At 32.4% G+C, this 21760-nt stretch overlaps 1 protein-coding gene and 1 long non-coding RNA gene across 3 annotated transcripts in view; one reads left to right on the forward strand and one right to left on the reverse strand.

The window, feature by feature from the left end:
• The window catches only part of LOC105092262 (uncharacterized), a 333225-nt gene that overhangs the window by 306914 nt on the left and 4551 nt on the right, over nucleotides 1-21760 (forward strand). The window lies entirely within an intron of this gene.
• The window catches only part of MANEA (mannosidase endo-alpha), a 60103-nt gene that overhangs the window by 30477 nt on the left and 7866 nt on the right, over nucleotides 1-21760 (reverse strand). Inside the window, exons 2-3 of the mRNA XM_010983923.3 lie at nucleotides 19619-20200; nucleotides 2151-2260 (exon numbers count right to left, since the gene is read on the reverse strand). Of these exons, the coding sequence (XP_010982225.1) occupies nucleotides 2151-2260; nucleotides 19619-20162 (654 nt within the window). The 5' untranslated portion in view covers nucleotides 20163-20200. The remainder of the gene's footprint in view (nucleotides 1-2150; nucleotides 2261-19618; nucleotides 20201-21760) is intronic.

Below are 21760 nucleotides of genomic sequence, written 5' to 3' on the forward strand. Positions count from 1 at the left end.
AATACTTACATAAAACAAAGCAGAACATAAAACAAAGATTATAATAAGAGATAAAGGACAAAGAAGGTTATTACATAATGATAAACAGATCAATACAGTAAGAGGATATATAACATTTTAAAATATTTATGCACCCAACATAGAAGCACCTAATATAAAAGCAAATATTAACAGACCTAAAGGGTGAAATAGCAATACAATTATAATAGGGGACTTTAATGCTCCACTGACATTGCAAATGGATATATTCCTAGAAAAATACAAACTAAATCATGAAGAAATTCTGAACAGACCAATTAATAGAAAGGAGATAATCAGCAATTAAAAACCTCCAACAAACAAAATCCTGGATCAGACAACTTCACTGGTAAATTCTACCAGTCAAAGAAGAGTATCTATCGTCTCAAATTCTTCCAAAAATTAGAAGAGGTGGGAACACTTCCAAACTCATTTTATGGGACAAGCATTATCCTGATACCAAAACCAGACAGGGTACCACAATAAAAGATAATTACAGGCCAATACACTGAAGAACAAAGATGCAAAAATCCTCAACAAAATTTTAATAAGCTGAATTCAACAATACAACAACAGGATCATACACCATAATCAAGCGGGATTTATTCCAGGGGTGCAAGGATGGTTTAATACCTGAAAACCAATCAATGTGATACACAACATTCACAAAATAAAGGATTTAAGTCACAATGTCATCTAAAAAATGCAAAAAATGCATTCAACAAAATTCAACACCCTCTCATGATACAAACTCTCAACGAAGTTGAGTGTAGAGAAAAAGTACTTCAAGAAAATAATGGCCATATATAACAAGACCCCAGCTAAAGTCATACTTAAAGGAGAACAGCTAAATGTTTTCCTTCATGATCAGCAACAACTCAAGGATATCTAATCTACTCTCACCACTTTTATTCAGTATGATATGGAACTTCTAGCCAGAACAATAATGCAACAACAAAAGAAAGGCATCCAAATCAGAAAGAAAGAGTAAAACTGTCTATGTTTGATGATGACATTATGTGACACACAGAAAACCCTAAACACCTCATCAAAAAACTGTTAGAATAAGCAAATTCAGTAAACTTGCAGGATACAAAATCAACATACAAGAATCACTTGCATTTCTATTCACTAATAATGAATTCACATGGGCAAATTAAGGAAACAATCCCATTGACAACTTCATCAAAAAGATTAAAATACCTAGAAATAAGCTTAACCAAGGAGGTGAAAGATCTGTACACTGAAATAAAGATGTTAATGAAAGGCATTTAGGAAACAGAAGTAAGTGTTAAGATATCCCATATTCAAGACTGGAAAAATTAATATTATTAAAATGTCCATACTACCCAAAGCAATCTATAGATTCAATGCAATCACAAAGGCATTTTTTCACAGAAATATAAGAAACAATCCTAAAATTTGTATGAAACCACAAAAGACCCTAAATAGCCAAAGCAATTTTGAGAAGAACACAGCTGAAGGCATCACATTCCCTGACTTCAAACTATATTACAAAGCTGTAGTAGTCAAATACTTTGGCACTGTCATAAAAAGACATACAGATCAATGTAACAGAATAGAGGGCCCAGAAATAAACCAAGCACCTACAATTAATTTACAACAAAGTAGCTAAGAATATACAATGAGGAAAGGATAGTCTCTTCAATAAACGTTGGAAAAACTGAGCAGCCACATGCTAAAGAATGAAACTGAACCACCATCTTTCACCGTAATAAGAAATTAACTAAAAATGGATTAAAGCTTTAAGCATACAACCTGAAACCATAAAACTCTTAGAAGAAAACAAAGGCAGTAGGCTCCCTGAAATTGATATTGGCAATGATTTTTTTTGGATTTGACACCAAAGCCTCTAGGATGTGAAGTACAACTTGGTAATTATAGTTAATAATACTGCATTGTATATTTAAAAGTTGCTAAAAGAATAGAACTTAAAAATTGTCATTACAAGAAAAAAAAACCATAACTATGTGTGGTGATGGAAGTTAGCTAGACTAAACTGTGATAATCATTTCACAATATATACATATATCAAATCATTATGTTGAACACCTTAAATCAATCTAATAGATGTCAATTACATCTTAATAAAAGTAAGTTAAATAAAATACCTTTAGATTATATTTATGAGCTTTATCCAAAATAGTTGGTACTAAGTCATCAGTAGGTTGTCCATTCTCATCATTTGAATTGGGTGGGTACCAAGATAGGGCTAGTACACCTAAAGCAATGACCAAAAAGAAGGGAACAGTAAGTGCAGGAACAGAAATGACTACAGGTATTGTTTTTTTTAAAAAAGGAAGAATACGGACTAAACTGTTAGCAACAAAAATAAATACATTCTCAAACAATGTTGTTTTGTTACTTTACTTACATACCACTTACGGTTATTTGATTACTTTGAATATTCAATACTTCAAAACTTTTTATTGGGCATCAGTATCTTTTAATTAATGAATATATTTTACTTCCTAGAATAAGTTTAGATTTACAGAAAAATTATACAGAAAGTACAATTCCTATTTATTCCTCTCCTTTTCACCATCCTCCCATGACACATAGTTTGTTAATATTAACATCTTGCATTAGCGTGGTAAATTAGAATTGATGACCCAATGTAGATACATCATTATTAACTAAAGACCACAGTTTACATTAGGGTTCAGTCTTTGTACTGTACAGTTCTATGGCTTTTGGCAAATGTACCATGTCATGTAACATGACCCCACCATTACAGTATCATACAGATTAGTTTTACTGTCCTCAAAATCCTTTGTACTCCACTTACTAATCCCTCCTCCACCCACTCCTCCTCAGTCCCCTAGAAAGTAACTGATCTTTCTACTGTCTCTATTTTGGCTTTTTCAGAATATTATGTAGGTGGAATAATAAAGTAACATTTTCAGAATGGCTTCTTACACTCAGAAATATGCATTTAAGTTTCATTCATGTCTTTTTATGGCTTGACGGCTCATTCTTTTTATGCTGAATAATGTTCCATTATATTGATGTACCACAGTTTATTTGTCCATTTATCTACTTAAGACATCTTGGTTTCTTACAATTTTTGCCAATTATAAAGAAAACTCATAAACAGTCATGTGCAGATTTTTGTGAGAATCAATACAACAGAAGATTCAAGAAAGTTTTTAAAATTAGTTTATCCCTGTACTACCTACTTAATTTGAACTGACAAACTACAAAAATAGTTTTAGAAACATAAGCCTGCAAAAATAAATTACTAACTGGAGAGGGAATCTTTGAAATCAACTAATTCAAAGCCTCATTACATACACAAAGAAGTGGAAGGCCACTGAAAGTATGGTCCTAATTTCTAAATCAAAGAACAGACTCTTTAAGACAGGGAGAAAAACACAATGTTACCAAAAGACAAGCATGTGGAAATACAGAAAATGCAAGGTTAGAAACTGGCAGAGAACTACACTGTAAGGCAAACTTTGTAGTCACCATGCCATGCATAGAGCAGTCCCATCTAGAGAAATAAAACAATTTCTAAGTAAGGTAACAGAAAAAAAATGTCTGTCCCCTATACACTCTGAAAATAAAAATAGTAACAAGAACACAAAGAAGTAGAAAAAAAGAATCTATAATACATAGGGCTTCAGGGAAGCTTTTGGCTAGCCAAGAGACCAGTCATATATAGGAAAAAAGATCGCTGATGAGTTAAGTGTTTGCAGACAACTGATCAAACATTCAAGCTGCCTACTTTCCCAGTTTATTGGAAGAACACCAATGAAGAGTGACAATAAAAATTTTCTCAACATGGGACCTATGAAAAAATCCTGAAAAAAAAAAAAAAAGAACGGAGAAAAAGAACGTGAGAAAAAAATTATAAAGGAGAAACATACAAAAGATTATTATGCCATAGCGCTCAGGAAAATTAAGAGCAGAGCAAGGGTCCATAAAATTAAAAACAAAACAAGATTCCTGTTTCTAACAGGAGATTAGGTTACTCAGACCAAAATTCTTAATGAAAACAAATTATAAAATATGGGAACAAAAAATTTCCAAAAGCCAAAGAGCTAAAAAGAGCAAAGAATTACCTATCTAAAATGAAATGAAAATGTGAAGGCAGAGCTGAACAACGAAGTCAGTTTGCCCTAAGCATAACTGGCAGAAGTAAACCAGCCCTCAAAATCAGTGCATTAAATCCCAGGTGGACAATGCTTGGAAAGTCCTTTAGCTTTAAAGTGAATTTCAAGTGGCTAGTATTTTCTGCTGTACTGCTAAGTGCAGATATAGAATATTTTCATTATCACAGAAAGTTCTATTGGACAGCCTTGCTAGAGTATTCTAATTCATCAAGCACCTTACCCACAAACTTGTTCTTGTCCAGTGATTTTCCTTCCTATCCTTGCTGAAGGTATACTATTAGGCTTGGGGAGAATATTCATTATTTGTCCTTATCCTATCATTGTGTTTCAGTTGCTTTATTGTATCAATTATCATTTATACATGTTGAAATATATCCCCATATTGTGATCCACAATCCAATTTATCTTTGTATAACATCTTTTGGACTGTGTCACTCATGAGTTCTGAATTAGTAACAGCCTGGGAACCAGGCTAACGATGCTCTTACTCCTGAGGAGGCTCGGTGCATTTAAAATGTTAATAAATCCTTCACAGTAACCAGAAAGGTCTTTCTAAAATATGTCAACCAAGTATCATTTATACATAAAATCTACTATTGTGTTGTTCTACCATTCTAATTGCTTAGTGAAAAGGGATACACTTTAAAGTTCATTCTTAGAGTATTAGCATATTAAATATAGATCATTTCATAACGATGTCATCTCTCCACAGTGCTTATCACAGGACTTTCAATATAACTAATACTCAATAATTTTCTGTTAAGTAATGCTTCTAAACAAGGCAATAGTTAAGGCACAAGGTATGAAATCAGACAGACTTGGAGAATCCAGTCCCAATTCTGTCACTGATACATGTTTATCTTTAGGTAAGTTATTTGTACTTAAATTTTCACTTGTAAAATGGGAATAAATTCAGTTCATAACCTAAAAGTCTGTCCTAAAAAGTACACACGAGGGAATGCATTATGCAGAGTAAAACCTCCCCACAAAAGTGATTATAAAAAACATATAATAACAAGAAGACAGTAAATAAGTACATTTGCATATGTTTGCCTCCACAGAGCTTGTGATAGGTTCCCATATATATGGGGAACTTACTTAGTGCTTCTTTCAAACATCTCAAATATTCTTTCAAACTAAGACTTAATAAAAAGAAGGCAAGCCCATTTCCAGGCATAAATACTAGACAGGATGACACAATTTGAAAAAATTACAAGGCATGTAAAAAGGCAAGAAAAATCATAATGCACTGCCAAAGCAATCAACAGACCCACACTCAGATCTGAAACAGACACTGAATCATTAAACAAGGAATTTTAAAATTACTACGATTAAATGTTAAAAGATCTAATGAGAAATATAGTTAACATGCAGGAAATACTAGCAGAAAGATGAAAACTAAAATAAACAGAAATGCTAGAAATGGAAAAAACATTAAAAGATATGAAGAGTGCCTTCAACAGACTCATGAACAAACTCAGCAGAGCTGAGCAAAGAGTCAGGTAATTAGGCAAGTACGAGAAATTACTGTAAAATAAATATAATAAGAAAAGAAGAAAACAACACATCCAATAGCTCTGGGATAAATATCAAAGTTCTAACATACATGTAATTGGAAAATCAGAAGTAAAAGGTACATGTAGAGAAATAATAGCTAAAAATTTTGCAAAGTTAATGAGAGATACAAAGAAATTAATTCAAGAAGCTTGGAGAACACAGAAAAGGATAAAAACCAAAAAAACACAACTAAACATATCATATTTAAACTGCTAAAAATAAAAAACCAAGAAAAAAAAAAACTGCATAGAAAGTTAGAGAAAAAAGACAGATACAGGAAAATCGAGATACAAAAAAGATTTTTAAAAATTACAGCATATTTCTTATCAGAAATCATGAAAGACAGAAGATAATGGAGCAACATTTTTAAAGTTCCAAAAGAAAACAAAACAAACCCCGAAAATCTGCTCAATGAGTATTCCATAGCAGATGAAACATCATTCAAAATAAAAGATACAAACAAAATGTAAAAACTTCATTGCAAGCAGATCAGTAATACAAGATATGTTAAAGTAAATTTCTGAGGCTGAATAAATGTGATAACAGAAATCCAAATGGATTTACTCTAAAAAAATGGGAAACATTGGAAATACAATAAATGAATGTAAAATTAATATCTTTAAAAAAAATAATTGTTTTATAAGATGGACCTACTATTTAAAGCTGTGGTCAGCAACATATTGCTCATGAACCAGCTCTTGACCACCACAAGACAAGTCTTCTACACTCTTGTTTATGGCTACCTTTACACTACTATGGTTGCTAAGAGAGTGTAGCACATAAAACTAAAAATATTTATTATTACCTGGTCGTTCACAGAAAATGCTTGCAAACTTCTGGTGTATAATAGTAGTAATATATAGAGCCTTTTCAGATGTAACAATTATAACGTTAGCAAACAGTATGGGAAGGAAAAATCGGGATTATACTGTCGTGAGGTCCTTACGCTACATATGAAGTATATATTATTTGCAAGTAGACTCATTACATAAAGGTATATTTGGTAAACCTTAGGTTATCAACTAAAAAAGGAAACAAATACTAAGCAATAGTAGACACTAAAGGTAATCATATATAAACTGTTCAACTAATCTGCCCAAAATACAGGAAAAAATATGAAAAAGACAAGTAATAAATGGAAGAAACAGGAAGAGATGCACAAGATAGTAGATTTCAATCAATTCAACGATATAAATAAGTCACAATAGGTGCAAATAGTCTAATTACACTGATTTAAGACAGAATTTTCAGATTAGATTTTTAAAAAGCAAGACCAAACTATATGCTGTATGTAAGAAAACCATTTTAAGCATACAAAGATAAAAGTAAAAGAATAAAAAAGATATACGAGGCAAACATTAACCAAAGATTGAGCTGGAGTTGTTATATTAATATGAGGCAAAGTGACTTCAGAACAAAGAATATTACCAGCAATAAAGAGGGATTATTTCATAATAAAGGATTCGATTACCCCCAAAGATATAGTATTCTTAAATGTTTATGTTTAAAAAGACCTTCAAAATATATGAAGCAAAAACTGACAAACCTGAAAGGAGAAATAGACGAATCCATGTTTTTACTGGGAGACTTCAAAATTGCTTTATTAGTAATTGATAAAACAAGAAGAAAATTGGCAAGGATAAAGACAACCTGAACAATCCTATCAAGAACTTGAACTAACTGACAGTTTTAAGATACTCTATTCAAAAGCAGCAGAATACTTTTTTTCCAGACAATAAATGAAACCAAAAGTTGGTTCACTGAAAGACTCAACAATAATAATCAAACTCTAGAAGTACTGATCAAGAAAAAAAAAAAAAAAGAAACATTATCAAAAGCAGAAATGAAAAGAGGCAACATCTATAGACTCCACATACTTTAAAAGCCTAAAACACTATAAACCTCTTAGAAGAAAACATAGGCAAAACATTATTCATTATAAATTTCAGCAGTGTTCTCCTAGGGCCGTCTACCCAGGCAATAGAAATAAAAGCAAAAATAAACAAATGGGACCTAATTAAACTCATAAGCTTTTGCACAGGAAAGGAAACCATAAGCAAAACAAAATGACAACCTACAGAATGGGAGAAAATATTTACAAAAGATGAGACTGACAAGGCCTTAATCTCCAGAATATATAAACAGCTCAAGTAGCACAGGGAACTATATTCAATATCTTGTAATAACTCATGGTGAAAAAGAATATGAAAACCAATGTATGTATGTTAATGTATGACTGAAGCATTATGCTGTACACTGGAAACTGACAAAACATTGTAAACTGACTAAACTTTAACAAATATATATACATAAAGTAAAAATAGAAACTACATTTATGTAAACAGGAAAAAAGCATAAAAAAAAACACATATCTTTCTCCAAAAAAACCGACCAATTAGATTAAATGGACTAGTTTCTTAAAAGATAAAAAGTACCAAAACTCACTCTAGAATAGATAACATGAATTGCCTTATACCTGTTAATGAAATTTATTTTGTCATTAAAAACCAATAAAATCACCAAGCCAAGAAAATTTCATTGGTGAATTTTATCAAATAGATAAGAAAAACAAAAGCAAAAAACAAAAAACAACTCTACTCAATCTCATCCAGATATGAAAGAGAGAAGACTTAATTTTATAAGGTCATATCTAATCTAATAACAAAAGACAAAGGCATCAAAAATATAAAAACCAGACCAGTATCTTATATAAAAGGACTCAAACAAAATCCTTTAAAAAGATTAGCAAATAAGATTTAACAATAAATAAACAGGACACTAAATCATCACCAGACTGGGTTGATTGCAAGAATAAAGGATGAGATTCAACATTTGAAAAATCAATCCATGTAAGTAACTATATTAAAGATAAAACAATCAATTGACAAAAAAAAAAAAAATCACAACGGAAATTGGAAAACACTTAAGAGATGAATAAAACAAAAACAAGACATACCAAAACTTATGGGGATGTGGCCAAGGTGATGCTAAGGGGTAAACTAATAGCTCTAAATGCTTATATTTAAAATACAAGGAAAATCTCAAATACACAACTTAATTTTACAACTTAAGGAACCAGAACAAAAACAAATTCTAAAGCTAGCAGAAGAAAGGAGATAATAAAAGATTAGATCAGAGATAAATATATAATAGAAAAATAGAGAAACAGAAAACCAGAAAATCAAAAACCAATATTTGGTTCTTGGAAAGGATCACAAAATTAACAAAACTTTAGCTGGATTAACTAAGAGAAAAAGAGAGAAGACACAGATTACTAAAATCAAAGATGAAAGTGAGGGCATTGCTACTGATTCTACAGAAACAAAACGAATATTAAAGAGTACTATGAACAATTTTACACCAGCAAATTAGACAGCCTCAATGAAATGGACAAATTCATAGAAACACAAAACTTACCCAGACTGAATCATGAAGAAATAAATAATTTGAATAGACTTGGAACAATTAAGGAAACTGAATCAGTAAACAAAAATCTCCTGACAAAGAAGCCCTGTACCAGATGGCTTCACCAGGTGAATTCTACCAAATATTTAAAGAACTGAAACAATCCTTGGCAAATTGTTCAAAAACTGAAGAGGGGAGAACATTTCTTAGTGCTTTCTATGAGGTCTATATTACCAGGCAAAGCCAGATAAAGACACAGGAAAACCACAAACCACTATCCATTATGAACACTGATGCAAAAATCCTCAACAAAATATTAGCAAATTGAATTCAGCAGCATATTAAAAGAGTTATACAACATGATTAGGTAGGGTTTATTCCCAGAATGCCAGGATGGTACAACCAATCAATGTAATACATTGCATTAACAGAATGAAGGGAAAAACACTAAAAAAAAACTAGGAATAAAAAAAAAATACCACAACATAACACAAGCTTTATATGAAATAGCCACAGAGAACAGCATATTCAATTGTTAAAGACTAAAAGCTTTTCCTCTAAGATCAAGAACAAGGCAAAGATGTCTACTTTCACCAGTTCCATTTAACGTAGTACCAGAAGTTCTAGATGGCAATTAAGAAAGAAAAAGAAATAAAAGGCATCCAAATTGGAAAGAAGCAAAATTATCTGTTTGCAAATGACATGATCTTATGAACAAAACTCTAAATAGGCCACACACACAAAATAAATTTTAGAACTAATAAGTGAATTCATCAAAATTGCAAAATACAAAGTCAACACACAAAAATCAGTTGCATTTCTATACAATAACAAGCAATCTGAAAAGGAAGTTACAAAAACAATTCATAATAGCATCAAAAAGAATAAAATACTTAAGTAACTTAACCAAGGAGGTGAAAGATTTGTACAATGAAATCTACAAAACATTACTAAAAGAAATTAAAGACAACATGAAAAAAGCAAACATATCCCATGTTCATGGACTGAAATGATTAATTTTATTAAAATGTCAAAAATTATTCAATTATGTGATCTATAGAGTCAATCTAATCCCTGTCAAAATTCCAATAATGTGTTTTGCATAAACAGGAAAACTCATCCATCCTGAAACTCATATGGAATTTCATGTAATCCTGAAAAGCCAAAATAATCTTGAAAAAGAACAAAACTGTAGGGTTTATACTTCTTGATTTCAAAACTTATTACAAAGCAACAGTAATCAACACAGTGTGGTACTGACATAAAGACAGACATATAGACTAACGGAATATAATGAAGACCAGAAATACACCCACACATGTATGTTCAAATCTTTTTTGACAAAGATGCCAAGACTATTCAATGGAGCAAGGACAGTCTTTTTAACAAATGGTGTTGGGAAAACTGGATGGTCACAAGCAAAAGAATTAAGCTGGGTCCTTACATAACACCATATACAAAAGTTAACTTGAATTGGACCATAGATCTAAATGTAAGACCTAAGACAATAAAAACGCTTTGAAGAAAAGCCTTTAGGGTAAAAGCCTGATGACATCAGATTTGGTGAAGATGATTTAGATATGACACCAAAGGCACAGGTAACAAAATAAACAATTGGACTTAATAAATACTTTGTGCATCAAAAGACACTATCAAAAGAGTGAAAATGCAACCCACAGATTGGTAGAAAATATTTACAAATCATATCAGACACGGGATTAATAAATTCAGAGTATACACAGAACTCTTAAAACTGAACAACAGCAAAATAAACACACTAGACTAAAAACTGAGCAAAGGACTTAAATAGAAATTTCTCCAAAGAAAACATACAATGGCCAATGTGCACGTGAAAAGATGTTCAACATTACTAATCACTAAGGAAATGCAAATCTAAACTATAATGAAATACTACTTCACACCCATAAGGCTAGTAGCTCTTATCAAAAAAATCCAGAAAGCAATTGTTGGCAAGGATGTGGAAAGATTGAAATCCTTGTGCACTGTTAGTAGGTATGCAAAATGGTACAGTTGCCATGGAAAACAGTATGGCAGTTCCTCAAAATATTAAAAATACAATTACCACATAATCTAGCAATTTTAGTTCTGAGCATATAACTAAAAAAATAGAAGGCAGGTTTTTGAAGAGATATTTGTACACTCATGTTCATAGTAGCATTATTCACATACCTAAAATGTGAAAGTAACTTAAGTGTTCATCAATAGATGACTACATAAGCAAAATGTGGTGTCTACACACAGTGGAGTATTATTCAATCTTTAAAAAGAATGAAATGATGCAATATGCTACATGGGTGAACCCATATTATGCTAAGTGAGATAAACCAGTCACAAAAAGATACAGTGTACAATTCTACGTATATGAGGTGCTTAGATATAAAATCAGAGACAGAAAGTATAACAGTGGTTGCCAAAGGTGGGGTGGAGGGGGACAGAGAGTGTTTAATGGGTAAAGTTTCAGTTATGAAGATGGATTATGAAGATGATGGAGGTAATGATTACACAATGTTATGTATTTAATATCATTAAACTATATACTTCAATATGGTTAAAATAATAAATTTTACATGTATTTTACCTTAATAAAAATCTGAAAAGAAAAAGAACAAGCAAAAGATTGTCGAGCGATACAGAAAAAAAAGCATTTGAAAAAGCTTAGCATGAAAAAACTCTCAGGACTACTAATAGAAGTGTACTTCTTTGACTTGATAGATTACATTTACAAAAACCCTACAGCTCATACTTAAAACTTAATGAATAAAGACCTCTTTCTGCTAAGATCAAAAACAAGTCAAGGCTATCCTCTCACCACTTATATCCGCATTAACACTGGAAGTCCAAACCACTGCAATAAGGGGGTAAAAAAATGCATAAAGATAAGAAAGGACATAAACATGTCTTTATTTGCATTTGATTGTTTATAAAGACAAAGAATCCACAAAAATGCTCCTAGAGTTAATAAATTGAGCTTATCAAAATCACAAGATACATGATGGATGGATGGACTGATTGATCTACTTTTGATGGGCAAAAAATATAAATTTAAGAAATAGTATTATTTGCAATAGCACCCCCCAAAATACTTAGAAATAGATGTAAAAAAATATGTACAGGATCTGTACTGAAAATTATAAAAATCTAAGGAAATTTTTAAAAATGTAAGCCCTGTTTATGGAATAGAATATTCAATTTGTTATTGTTCAATACTGGAAACTTAATTTAATATTTTTAAAATGTCAACTTTCCCCAAGTTGACATATACATTCGTGGCAATCCCATTCTAAATTCCACCAGGGTATTTTGAAGACACAGACTAGCTGATACGGATAGGAAAAGGAATTAAATAGCCAAAGCAATTTTGATAGAGAACAAAGAGGAATGATAATACCTAACTTCGGGAAGCTAGAGCAATAAAGACAAGGTGGTACTGATGAAAGGACAGACATAAATCAACAGATCAGGATAGAGTCCTGAAATAAACCCAAACAAATATAGTAGAAGAATATGTCAATGGAGACAGTATGGTCTTCTTAATAAATTAAGTGAGAAATGCCCATATTACAGGCTTAGCAGAGAGGCACACCCATTTTCCAGAGATGAAGATTACTTGCCACAGTCTCTATGGGTCTACAAAAGATAACATGTTTTCAAGAAAAAAATCACAAGACATACCAAAAAAAAAAAAAAAAAAGGAAAAAAGGAAAAAACCCCCAGCACAATCCCAAAAGAAAAAGCAATGAGTAGAACTAAATTCTGGTATTTACAGCAATATAAAACTATCACCAATCTACATTTATAGATATGCATTTTAAACTTAACACAAACCTAATTATTCTAAAAGGAAAATTTATGACATTGTATAGGTGTTAATAGGTTCATTTAAACTTCAAAAGTCTAATTCATCTTATTCTAAATTCTATTTCTTCTAATTTTATGTACAAATTTTAAAGGCAGGAGATACAGAAATAAAAATTGTGGTCTTTCGAAAACAGATAATTTCGACCTTCAAAAAATATTCTAATGTTAGTTTCCACCTAGCACTTCTGAAGTACCAATGAAGAAAACAAGGGAAAATCCAATAGATGTGATTTATTCATTTTCTTGTCCCTAGAATCTAGCACAAAGTTGGGACACGGTAGAAACAGTAAACAGTTAGTGCTGAAAGGGAAAGGAAGATCATTTTAAATACACGGAGTGAATTATGTTTTGCTAGGTGTACTAGTTTTCTATTGCTGCCATAACAAATTAACACAAATTTAGTGGCTTAAACAATGTAAATTCATTATCTTGCAGCTTTATAAGTCAGAATTTGACATGGGTCTCACTAAGGTAATATCAAGGGATTGTACTGAACTACATATATTCCTTTCTAGAGGTGCAAAGGAATAAGTTGTTTCCTTGCTGTTTTGAGCTTTTGGAAGACACTGCATTCTTTGGCTTATAAACTGCTAGCCCCATTTTCAAAGGCAGGCATAGCAAGATGAATCCTTTTAAGAGCCCTTATCTCTGACTCTCTCTTTTCCCTCTTCTACTTTTAGGAACTGGAAATGATTAGATTAGCCCCACCCAAATAGCCCAGGATAACGCCATCTCAAGGTCAACTGATTAGCAACCTTAATTGTATCTGCAATATTAATTCCTTTTGCCTTGTAAGACAACATATTCAGAGATTCTGAGGATTAGAATGTGTATATCTTTGGGGTCATTATTCTGAATACCCCACTGAGTTTTCTGAAATTTTTATTTAAAAAAGAAAAGTTCTAATCTAGATCCTTTATAATTGTAAGATACCAATACAAAGGATGAAATATGTATAATATGTGATACTTTAAAGATTTGAAAAGGATACATATCTATCAGTGGCTTCTATCTGCTACCTGATAGATTATTGTAATAGCTGGAGTTTAAAAATAACATTAATAACTTCTTTTTAATTTCATCATTCTTTCTAGGAGAAACAAAGGTTAGATCATTAGGATTTATACACATAATACTTTAATTGTAAAGCAAATAGTTGACCAATTTGTACTCTGTGATATAAAAGTGCAATTATTTCACACAGCAATTCAATTAAAAATAAAAAACAAAGCCATTTATATCACAGGAAAAATATGGATGTTAAATCAAAGCACATTCAAACATACAGCAATTTAAATAGTCTTCATTTACTGTCTTCTTCAATTCAAAAGATGCCAGAATCAGCATGACATTTCCATGGACCAAAATAGTGTTTTGTATTCAGTATTTTTACAAAAATTCTTTACCTAATAATGGTAAGTATAACAGCAAGTGACATCAGCAACATGGTGGCATAAGATGTTCCTCCTTCATATCCCCCTTTTTAATCAGTGAATTAGATATCCTTACATAAGTCAGTCACCTATATGGGTATTTTGAGACCTAACACCTTACTTCAAGGGACCTGTGAATAATCTCCCCCAACAATGCAGCAAGTAAGAAACAGATTCAGCTCCCTAAGAGCTCCAGCACCAGCAGAGCCAGCAAATCTGCCTAGACCCCACTCACCACTATCAGGAAGAAATCCAATGAACACTATCCCTGGCAGGTACTCATGCATAAAAGAAAACTTGCACAAGTCCAGCCTTCACAAAAGGATCCTCCCTGAACACTACTGGAGGGAAAAAAAAGCTAAAAAAAGAAAGATCTGAATTTGGTCACACAGAAGGAAGTAAGGGAAACTTGCAGGGAGTAGGGGGTAGGGAGGGTATAGCTCAAGTGGTAGCTTGCATGCTTAGCATGCACAAGGTCCTGGGTTCAATCCCCAGTACTTAAACTAAAAATAAACAAATAAACCTAATTACCTCCCCTCTGCCAAACAAACATACAAAACCCAAAAAACTTCGAGGAAAAAAAAAAAAAAGAGGGGAAACTTTACTGGTGCTGCCCCTCCTCTGAGGAAACACTGGAAAAGGTTGATTTATCCAGTGGAGGCAACCACTCGCTCATGAGGAAAAAAAGCACTGTGTAATAGGGTACCCCATCCTGGCAGGATATGGCTGGAGAAACCCATTTGTCTTCATCAGCTCCTAGACTACTAAGGTGGGAGCTCTACAACTAAGGGCAGCGAGGAAGATGCAAAAGGGCAGAACAGAATTTCAAATAGCATTAAAGGGACAGTGCTGAGGAGGAAGTCCACCTATCAGCCTACTGGAACACCACCCATGGAGATCTCTCAACCAGGTCTGTGGGTACCCTCAAGGCACCTCAATGATAAAGCCCACATCTCCCCTGACTTTGCTGCTGGATCCTCATGCTTACTCCTGAGTGACCCTCTGAAAATGTGCTCTGGTAAACAAGGAGCCCACTAAGAAAATGAGCCACTATAGTCAGTGGGTAGGTGAGAATCCACAAACTTGATCTACAGTAGCCACTTTCTGGAAAACAAAAGAGGTTTCCAACAGTCAGCCTGGTGAAATATAAAAAGCCAAGGAGACATAAAAGCCTAAAAGTTTGCCCATAAGAGGTAAGAAGTACATTGGAGCAGGCACACATTCCCAGGGACAAAAACTCAAATATCAACAATATAAAGATATGTTGTATGCCGAAGATACGAGCAGAGTTAAGGAGGTATCTACTACTTCAAATATGACAGCACCAACATATATCCACAAAAACTATAAAAAATCGAGGAAATACGGCATCCCAAAAAGAAAATAGTACTTTTCAGCAATCAACTTAGAAGGTACAGAATATACAATGTAACTAATAAAGAATTCAGAGTAGCTGTTCTGAAGGAACTCAACAAGTTACAAGAAAACTCAAAAAAGCAATTCAATGAAATCAGGAATAAAATATATGAGCAAAATGATTCTTTAGTAAAGAGAAGGAAATTATTTTTAAAAGAACTAAACAAAAACTGGAGCTGAAAATTCAATGAATGACCAGAAATATGCAATAGAGACCATGTAGCAGGGTAGACTATGTGGAAGAAAAAAATAAGTAACTTGGAGGATAGGAATTTTGAAATAATAGAAGAAAAGAGGGAATACAAGTCTACAAAGTTAATAGAACATCCTATTATCTCAATGCAAAAAGACATTAAAGGTAGGCACAGGGTTTTAAAAAAAAAAAAAATGGAAGCTACAAGGGACCACTTATTAGGCTATCAGTAGATTTTTTTTGTAAAAACTTTTCAGGCCAGGAGACAGTAGAAAGACATATTTGAAGAGCTGAAAAATAAAAAATGGCCAGCCAAGAATACTTTATCTAGCAAAATTATACTTTAGATATGAAGGAGCAGTAAAGGCTTTCCCAGACAGACAAAATTTGAGGGAGTTCACCATTATACCTGCCTTGCAAGAAATGCTGAAAGGACTTCTTCAAGCTGCAATGAAAACAGGCTAATCAGCTGCATGAAAATATACAAAATTACAAAATATGCTGATAAAGATAAAAAATTTACAGTCAGACTTAGAAAACTATAACTCTGTAGTAGGATGTGTTAACTATTCAATTATAGTACAAAGGTTAAATGAAAGAGTAGAAAAAATAATTCTAGCTACTGTAAGTTGTTCATGAATATACAACTAGAGGTAAATTGTTATATCAGTAATACAACGGGAGGAACAAAATGGCAGATACTTGAGGAAGTTAAAAATAAGTTGCTATCAGCCTAAATTGGACTACTTTATTTGTAAGATGTTTTATGTAACTCCCCTCGGTAACCATAAAACAAAAATCTGGAGCAGATCCACAAAAGACAAAAAGGGGGAAAAAGAACATACCACCATGGAAAATAATTTATAAATGTAGGCAGAAGGAAAGAGAAAAGGAAATAATGGAAATACAAAATCAGAATACAATTAATAAGTTGGCATTAGTAAGTCTGTAAATCCTTGCATAGTAACAAAAACTCTAAATATAAATGGATTGAATTCACCAATCAAAAGGCATATAAATGGTTGGATGGACAAAAAAGTAAGACCCAACAGTATGGTGCCAACAAGAAAGCTTTAAGGATGTATATCCACTCAAAGTGAAGGGATGAAAGGATAGTCCATGCAAGTGGAAACCAAAAGGAAGCTGGAATAGCTATGCTTAAAACAATCAAAATACCTGGAATATCTACAAATACATCGAAACTAAACAAACTCCTGAACAACTAACGGGTCAAAGAAGACATCAAAATGGGAATCAAAGATTATCTTTAAACAAATGAAAATAAAAACACATTACACCAAAACCTTTGGAATGCTGCAAAAGCAGTTCTGGGAAGGATGTTTATAGTGATAAATGTGTATATTAGAAAATGGGAAAAAACTGCAAATAACCTAACTTTATACCCCAAGAAACTAGAACAACAACAAACTTAACCCAAAGTTAGTGAAAGGAAGGCAGGAATAAAGGTTAGAGCAGAAATAAATAAAATAGAGGCCAGAAAAGCAACAGAAAAATCAACAAAACTAACAGCTCATTTTCAGAAAGATAAATAAAACTGACAAATCTTTACCAAGACTACTAAGAAAACAAGAGATGACTCAATAAGTAAGAAATGAAAGAAGAGAAATTACATAGAAATAAAGAGAATCATAAGAGACTACTATAAACAAATAAATGCCAACAAAATAGACATCCTAGAAAGAGATACTTTCCTAGAATCATATAACCTTGTAAGAATGAACCAGGAAGAAATAGAAAGTCTGAACAGATCAATAACAAGCCAAGACAATGAACTAGTAAACAAAATCCTCCCAATCCAGAAAACCTCAGGATCAGATGGCTTCACTGCTGAATTTTACTATACATTTAAAGAAGAATTAATGCCAATCTTTCTCAAAATTTTCCAGAAAGTTGGACAGGAGGGAACACTTTCTACTTCATTCTTTGAGGCATTACCCTGATATCAAAACCAGATAAGGACCCCACAAGAATAGAACACTATAGAGCATGAATATGGATGTAAAAATTCTCAACAAAATATTAGCAAACTAAATTCAATAACTCATTAAAGGGATTATATACCATGACTAAGTGAGATTTATCCCTGGGATTCAAGGATGGTTCAACATTAATGGCAAATCAGTAAGTGTGACACACTACGTTAATAGAATGAAAGATAAAAACCATATGTTCATCTCCATAGATGCAGAAAAAGCATTTGAAAAAATACAGCATTCTTTGATGATAAAATTTCTCAATGGACTGTGTACAGAGAGAACATACCTCAACATAATAAAGGCAATATATGACAAACCCATAGCCAACATCATACTCAATGGAGAAAAATGGAATGTTTTTCCTCTAAGACAAGGAACAAGAGTGCTGTCACCACTCTTATTTAATCAACATAATACTGGAAGTCCTAGCTAGAACAATCAATACCAAAAAAAGGCAACCAAGTAGAAATGGAAGAAGTAAAACCATCACTATTTGTAGATAATATAACCTTATATGTTGAAAATCGCAAAGACTCAACTAAAACACAGTTGGGTTTAATCAATGAATTCAGTAAAGCTGCAGGATATAAAATCAATACATAGAAATCAGTTGCATTTCTATACAATAACAATGAAACATCTGAAAAGAAATTTTAGAAAACCTATTCATTCATAAGAGCATCAAAAATGATAAAATACCTAGGAATAAATTTAACCACGAAACTGAAATGATCTTTAAAATGAAAACTACAAAACTTTGCTGAAAGAAATGAAAAGACACAAATGCAATGACATCCCATGATATGGATTAGAAGAGTTAATATTGTTAATATGTCCATATTACCCATAACCATCTATAGATTCAATGCAACCCCTATCAGAATTCCAATACATCTTCACATTAATAGGAAATCAATCCTCAAATCTGTATGGAAGCACAAAAGACCCGTAACAGCCAATGCAATGATGAGAAAGAAAAAACTGGAGGCAGCGTACTGCCTGATTTCAAGCCTTATTATGAAGCCACAGTAATTAAAACGGAGTGGGAATGTCATAAAAACAGGCACTTAGACCAATGGAACAGAATAGAGGGCCCAGAAATAACCCCCCCCCCCATATACAGTCAACTGATACATGACAAGGGAACCAAGAACCACCTACGGGGAAAGGACAGTCTCTTCAACAAATGGTGCTGGGAAAACTGAATAACCATTTGTGGAAAAAGAAAGTTGGACCTATCCTACCCTACTCACAAAAGTCACCTTGAAATCTTGAGAGGGATCAAAGACTTAAACATAAGACTTGGCATAAAAACTCCCTAAAGTATACATAGGAAGGCAGATCTTTGACACTGGTCTTGGCAATAGTATTTTGCATATGACACCAAAAGCACAAATAATAAAAGAAAAAATTAACATTAGTGTTAAAAGATGCTTAACAAGTTTAAAATTATAATTAAAACAATGAAGACTAAATAGTAACTAATGTTCTACAAAAAATTATTTATACATCTACTCACACACATATACATACACACTCGCATACATGCACACACATATCTAAACGCACATATAAAATAGTTACCAATTGAAGCTGAGTACATTTGTTTCATGTGAGTTTCAATGACAGAAGGATCCCGAGAGCTGTAACTTCCCAATTCAGGGTAAAAGCTAGAGCCAATGTCATCTGGGGGGTTGTGTTTCCCTTGGGAGTAATTCTTGGTTAATCTAAGGTCCCAGTGCTTCAGGATTGGATGGTTCCAATGTATGTATTTACCATCAAATTGTGGATTTCCATACCAACTATAATAAAATACATGTAAAAAATAATTCAGAGGTGGCTTTTCTTCCATGTTAGGTTCAGAGGCTTTGGAAAGTTTCACAGTGATTTCATCACTTTTTAAATTCTTGAAGTTTGTTTCACTGTTGATTGTGTCACTCTTTTGGGAATCAAAAGTTTTCACCAAATGAGGAGTTTCTTGACGAATTTCTGGGAGAAGGTCAAGTCCGAAAGGAACTCTAAAAGTAGCTTTATTTGGTCTCAGCATTTTTAAACCCATCATCAGAGAGAAAATAAATAGAATAAAGAGTGACAAAATGATGCAAGTCCTTCTTCGAAACTTTGCCATGATGTCATACTTTAAACTCCAAAATGGTAAATGTTTAGCTGCAATTTATTGAAAAATAGTAATTAGTAAGTGGCATTAACAATATTTTCCAGTGTATTCAAAATGAAAAGTAAAATCCAGTTTGTTACATTGAAAAATTTAAAAGTACATTCTATATATTTACTATATAACCAAATACAAATATCTACAAAAGAATCTATATATGTCTAGATTGAACAGCAGTATTTTTTTGGAAATATCACAACTACATTTTGTCAGATAAAGAATTTAGGAATTTTCTTTAAGAAAATGAATATACTTTTCATAATTTGGACAGATTTTGCATATACTGAATACAGAAAGAGAATATTACATACAGGGAGACTAAAATTTTCTAAATATAAAATTAAACCTTCATGTTTAATAAGGAAATACTTGAGTATATTAAAAGCCTAGTCATTAAATGATTTTCAACAAACTCATTCTTTGACTGCCTCACTTCTTTCTGTTCTTCCACCCCACTTCACCAATCAAGTGTCATACTTATAGTCTTGATCTTATTAGTGAGCTGTCCCATCAGCTTATCTTTTGGGGTCTGTGGGGATAAATGTCACTTCAGTTTTCTTGCATATCTTTGTTTTGGTTTTATTCTTTAAATGATTTCTTTTTGTGATTTCAGGAAGATTTAAACACTATACTAATGCTGTTGTGATCCCTGAACTTCTTTATGCCTTCCTAAAAATGTAGTTAATATTATAACTTTACCTCTAAATACATCTTTAGCAGTATCCCATGAGTTTTTCACTTCTGTATTTTCATGACCAGTTAGTTCAAAATGTTCTAATTTTCATTATGATTTCTCCTTCAATGAATTATTTTATAATTAAATTTATAAAAATAAATGGGAAAATATGGGGAAATCTCCCATAAATTGGGAGATTTTCTCGTTATCTTTTTGTTACTGATTTCCAGTGTAAATCAACTGAAAATATCCCCTGTGTGATTTCAATCCTTTGAAATATGTTGAGACTTGCTTTAAGGCTCAGCCTACAAACAATTCTGTTAAGTATCCCATATGCACCTGAACTGAATATATATTCTGCAGTTTGTCATTACTGAGTTCTACATATGCCTATCAAACCAAATATGTTTAGCAAGTTGGTTGTATCTTTAAATATCCTCACTTATCTTTCTTCTACTTGTGTTAAAAATCCCTATCATTATGGCATGTCTATAACTGCTTATATTATATAATTTTCATTGAGTTAGTATGTGGAGACAGATTTAGGAATGTTGTATTTTCCTAAGTATTAAATCTTGTTTTATAGTGAAATGTTCCTTTCCTTCTCTACTAATGGGTTTTGACTTAAACTCCGCTCTAATTAATATTAATAAAGCTGTAACAGATTTTGTTTGGTTCATGTTGACATAGGACATAATTTTTATCACTTCATTGTCACCCTAAATGGCTAGTTTTTTTTGAAATATGACATTGCTTTATTGTTATTATTGGTTTTAATCTAAGCTGATAGTCTTTGTCCAATAATTATGGTATTGAGCACATTTACAATTCTACAAACACAGGTATTATAGCTTTAAATCTACTTCTTACTCTTACC

Source organism: Camelus dromedarius, chromosome 6, assembly GCF_036321535.1.
Source record: "Camelus dromedarius isolate mCamDro1 chromosome 6, mCamDro1.pat, whole genome shotgun sequence".
Lineage (NCBI taxonomy): Eukaryota > Metazoa > Chordata > Mammalia > Artiodactyla > Camelidae > Camelus > Camelus dromedarius.